General features: G+C 38.0%; 1 protein-coding gene across 2 annotated transcripts in view; it reads right to left on the reverse strand.

Annotated features, from left to right (window-relative positions):
- Nucleotides 1-539: 539 nt before the first annotated feature.
- RNF130 (ring finger protein 130) overlaps nucleotides 540-5,541 on the reverse strand; it is a 33,832-nt gene continuing 28,830 nt past the window's right edge. Inside the window, exons 7-8 of one of the 2 annotated variants that reach the window (XM_009892578.1) lie at nucleotides 3,783-3,876; nucleotides 540-731 (exon numbers count right to left, since the gene is read on the reverse strand). In XM_009892578.1, the coding sequence (XP_009890880.1) occupies nucleotides 716-731; nucleotides 3,783-3,876 (110 nt within the window). In that variant the 3' untranslated portion in view covers nucleotides 540-715. Of the gene's footprint in view, nucleotides 732-3,778; nucleotides 3,877-5,541 lie in introns of both variants that reach the window. The other variant, XM_009892579.1, reaches the window with a different exon arrangement.

Raw genomic sequence — 5,541 nt, forward strand, 5'->3', positions numbered from 1 at the left:
GGGAAGGAGGAGGTGGTTTAGAATAGCTTCACTTTTATCAGAAAGAAGGGTGGGGAGAAAGTGAAAGACAGAAAATGTTTATGAGTTGTATGTCCAGAAAACAGCGTTGCAAACCTTCAGCAATGACTGACCTGAAGACAAAAATCATACTCCAGTCCTCCCAGTGTGACACAGGTGCATTACAGGAGGAGAAACAGAGAAAAATGTTTGTATTTCAAATTAATTCTCAGCTGGAGTCAAGGTAAGCCCATCATACACTAGAACGCTTGGCCCAGCTTTTTTCCTTAACCAGTTGGTACGGAGCGATTGGTAACAATATTCCTGCTAATCACTCCAGTGCTGGGTGGCATCATAAGAACCGCACTGCGTGAGACTTCCACTTCTTAGCTCATGTCCCAAAATAAAAGGAGAAGAATACAGATCTGCAAAGATGAAATCATTCAAAGGAAATAAAGTACCTTATAAAATGTATAAAAGGCTGTCAGACTTAAGGACTAACACCGTAAGGCCAAGAAAAATAAAACTCTCACAGAGTAAGATTTCATAATTAAAGTTTTTTTTTATTTCTTCACTTCTTCCTTAATACAAAGCTTTGGCATCAGCAAATTTTATGAAAAAATAGAATGTACTAAATAATTGCTTGTGCTGCATGATCGATAAATGATGCATAAAAATAGGTGTCTCTCTCCAAGGCAATCGTCCGGAAAGCGTTTCTTCAATACCATTCTGCTCTGTGGGGCAGGAAAAAAAAAAAAAAAAAGGAACAAAATATTTATATTAACGTTAATACTGCCAATACTAACAAAAAAAATAATCCTGTAAAAGCAAGTTAGTAAGAAATGACTAAATTTTACAAGGCCAGAGCATTAAAAGACGTCTGTACTTCTTACATCTCTCTTACAGGACCAGTAAAACACAAAGGTCAGCCAGAGGTTTGAGCACTTCTAAACTTCTGAGGAAACTCCATCTGCTACTGAAAACTTGCTCCAAGTGGTGCTATCCAGCATTTGGGCTTTGTGGACTTTAAAGCACAGTTACACAGTAATTTCTGACCATTCCCTAAGAAGCAAAGCAAAATACGCTGCTTTATTCCTTTAAATCACTACATAATCATTTAATAGTAACAGTGCCTGAATATTATAAGACCAAGAGAAAGCAGCTGGTTCCTTATCTTCTTATCACTTAGACAACATCTACTGTTATCAGGAACTATTTAAAAGTGTGTCTATGTGTATATATACACAAACATATATGTGCACAGTTAGATATGTACGTACACACAACCCCAGAACTATTGCTCTAAATAAATATGTTTAAGCTGTGGGAAGGACATAGGAAATAAAAAGGATCAGGACCTGTTTTTAGGTGAGTTTTAATGCAGAATATTTGGCACCTTTTACTTGCATCAGCATATTATGTGGCCTTATTCTTGCTACTGTTGTTTTCTGATAAGAAAAAACCCTCAGCTTCCTCTTGAAACACAACTGTCACAAATGCAGCGTATGCCAGCATTGCTTTTTATATGGAGAACAGCATAAAAATCAGGTATGCTGTTATGACATTTAATGGAAATCACCGTGAGAGGGAGCTGCCATGTATTTGGCATGATATTCAGCAGAGGAAATGCTTTGTCTGGCACTGGGGAACATAAGGTGTCAATGAAACAATAAATCTCAGAATCAATGTCATACATACACATTTTAAACTGTCTAAAATTAGTCGAACCCAGCAGCACTTGTGGAGGCTGCTTAGATCCCAAAGGATTCAGCTGAAAAGCTGTTGAGGTTAAAGGCTACAGCTAGGTACCTCAGTTACCTAAGTCTGCAATTTTTGACAGCTCTGGTTTCCGCGGTTGCTAGTTTTCTTAAGTCTGCCTCAAAGTGTATGCTTATATATGTTCAGATTTTCATTCCTGTCACTGGGGAAAGGAGCTCTCCTTACATCAGCACGCCCTTTGTTTGTACTGAGGGAACATCACTGTGAAAACACTTCTCTGGAGGCCCAAACTGTCTGCCAATGTGAAGAAGCTTGTCCCTTCAGTAAAAATAGACCCAGATCCAACTGAGCAAAAAAAAAAAAACAACAGAAAGAAGAGTTGCAGGGCAAGGCAGAAATGCAACTGCTATCAGTGCCCACATCTGGATGATACCACATGGGCTACAGTTCCTTTGTCGTCTTCCTAATGATGTGGAAATGCCCAGAAATGCAGACATTCCCGTTTCACAACTCATCTGGCTCCATGCTTTCCCAAGCTATGTTTCAGTGCAGATTAACTATGTTCAGCTACAGCTATGTTGCCAAGTTGCCGATTGACAGTTGCAACGTTAAGATTTTGACAAATAGGGAGAAAAAAAAAAAAAAAAAAAAGATTAATAATCAGGAGACTTGATAGGGCTATTCGAAGTTCTAAAACTTTTCTTCATTAAGCCCTTTTGGAATTAGCATCTGAAAAGAGGAGGAAAGGAAGATTTGCACATTAGTGGTAACCGAAGGTTCCTGATGACCAAAACCTCCAAGAAGTTATTAGAGCCCCTCCTGAAGAAGATTCACTTGAAGGTGTCTAAAATTTTACACTGGTGACTATTAGCCATATTTCCATCTTATTGAGAAGGACACCTTATACTTTCCAGATAGCAGTAAAAGTCAGAGGGCTTCTTTCTCTTATCTCAAAACAAAAAAAAAAAAAAAAAAAAAAAAAAGGGGGGGGGGGGGGGAGTAATTTATTTTAAAAAAAATTCTTAAAAAAAAAAAAAAAAAAAAAAAAAAAAAAAAAAAGGGGGGGGGGGGGGGAGAGTTATATTTATAAAGCTCCATTTCCAGGCTGCACAGGAGACCCCACTTTTGGTAAGTGATCAACACATTTAATGGACACTCAGCTGTGTCAAGATGATCAGAGGCAAAGAAAGATGTTGACGTATTCCCTCCCCAAATACATAAATTATGATTAAATATATATCATGAGCCCAGATGTTCCGTACACCTAAAGGGAAGATAGCTAGATATACCTAGTTAATGTATCTGCACAACGGATTTATACTTGCCCACACACAGAACTATGAAAAAAGACAAAGTCATGTGCTAGACTCATTTCTTGCCCAGCCTGCCTGAAGGTAGGCATTGGGGGTGTCTATAAAAATTAAGAAAGCATGGATGTCTTTAAACACTCCTCTGGCTGCAATTCTTAAGCATACCAAAATGAGAGCTCAGAAGACTGGTCTGCTCTCTTCACTTAAGAGAAGAGAAAAAGTAGTGTATTCATTGCTTTCGTCTCTCTCCAAAGAGTGAAAGCGTAGTTTTCTATTTAAAAACCTTTTTTTCTTAGCTGAAAGCATGCCAACTAGTAATACAAATTTATATTTTTTTTTTAATATGAAGTTCACTAAGAAATTGAGGTGAAAGCTGTCAAAGGTAACTGATGGTAGTAATTTCTGGCTCTGCCAGGTGTATTTTGAACATGGGGATTTAATGGCAGAAATCTAATGTTTACATAGACCATTGACCAAAACATGAATATAAATATTCTCTTTTCCCCTTTCCATATCTCCACTTGGCAAGGAAGTTTCCTCAGACAATCCGGCTAAATATAAATTAAGAGGGACTTTAGATGTTAGCCTGGAACCTACTGTTAACAGAGAGGCTTACGTTTGAGAAAAGCAGAAAAGGCATTTGACAGCTTGAAAATGGCATTTTCCCCCTTCTCTATTCTCTCAGCATTCGTTCCCAATGTTGTCCAGGACACACACCCACCAGAAATATATAAAAACATCTGAATATTTACTTACTCATTAGCATTCAAGCTAGCTGTGGCTTTGATGATCATGTAGCAGAGTGTAAGGGCACTGAGGAGGCCAAAACTGGCAATAATAAACCATTCTTCTGTTGACAAAGGAAAGGGAGGAAATCACTCGTGGGAGAAGGCTTATGTCAAAGCGATGCCAATATTTCCCTCAAACACCACTGGCGGAAGGCAAGAGGCTTCTAAGCCATGACTGGCACCAGGAGGTGAAGCAGAAGGAGGTTAGCCACAGAGTTACTGACTGGAGAAGGCTAGCAAAGAAGAAGTGGAGAGAGGTGTGGAAAAAAAGCATGGCACAACAATATTTCCTGGCTGAGCCCAAGGGTTAGCGATAAAGAAAGATTACTTAACAATGTAAAGTGAAATGCAGGAACAAGGGAAAATGTAATGAAAACTCTGTCCGCCCCAAAGTCAGAAAGACGACTGTCAGGGCTGGTTTACGTTCGCTGAGATGCAGCTCTTCACATAAGCATACCCAATATACTTTCACACTCATGTCCTCGCCCCCTCCCTCCCAAATAAATGCTATAGTGTTACTTTAAAAAAAACAGCAAAAAATAGGATGGGTTGTTCAACAGTAAAACATAACTAGAGTTTTCCATTTAATAGACAGGAATACAACATGGAAAAATAATTTCAACATTAGTGTATACATACAGACACATTAAAAAAAAAAGGAGTATAAAGAAGGCTATTAAAGAATGTTCGCTATTCAAAGTTCTCCCTCCTTAAGATCAATTTGGCACATAGTAATAGATTGGAATACAAACATTTTTGTTGAATACGGCTTTTGGTTTAACTCTCATGCATCAAAGAATGCATGTGTTATCCATAAAATCCAAACACTTGAACAGCCTTTTCTAAAGCTTTATTTTATAAACATTGTCAGAATGAACTGTTGCTTATTATTTCTTGTTTTACCCTGGCATTCCATCTGTGCAAGAGCAGTACTACAGTTGGGAACAGACAGTAAAAATACCTTCTGTAAAACCAAGTAGTGAAAAGTTTAACTGAAACTACAAGAGTTTTCCCACCCATGAGAAGGAAAGCAGAACACCGACAGATTTGCTCTCTGATCAACAGAGCTGAATACAAGATGAATCAGATGTCGAACACTGAATGACAAAGTGACTTACTGGCTTTGTAAAGAATCTAGATTTTTTAATGTGGATTTTTCCTTCTCAGATCAGGAGATTTCTGGATACGGACTATGTGTTTCATCAGATGAGATTTTTTTTTTTTAATAAGGCATTTACTTTTCTACAGTATCTAAAGAAACAGACTAATGGACTGTATCATTACACTGCCTCTTACATATGTATCAGTGGCAAACAGTGTCACTAAGCTCAGAATCTCCATCATAGATGCACATAAGCAAGATACAAGGAGAAAAATCAGACTGCACGGATTCTATTTTTGCAATTCAGCCAGAAAAACGACCAGTCATGCATCAAATTGAGACTGTAGAGCATATAGAAAAAATGATGCAATTCCAAACGTTGTATTCATTACAGTGCTATTATACACTAAAAACCCTAGGTAAAATCCAGAGAGTGGAAATTTCCCATGCTGTTCTTATGGATAAGAGCTTGCAAGCAAAGCAGGAACAGTTTTCTGATGTCATAAAACACTTGGACAATACTCAAATGTTGGCACAGAGACTAATTTTTTTAATTCACAAATTTTGTAAGAAAAAACATCTGCTAAGAGACGTCAGAATTCCAGTAGTGATGTTCTCGGGGGGG

Source organism: Charadrius vociferus, unplaced genomic scaffold (genome assembly GCF_000708025.1).
Source record: "Charadrius vociferus isolate BGI_N301 unplaced genomic scaffold, ASM70802v2 scaffold529, whole genome shotgun sequence".
NCBI classification, from domain to species: Eukaryota; Metazoa; Chordata; class Aves; order Charadriiformes; family Charadriidae; genus Charadrius; species Charadrius vociferus.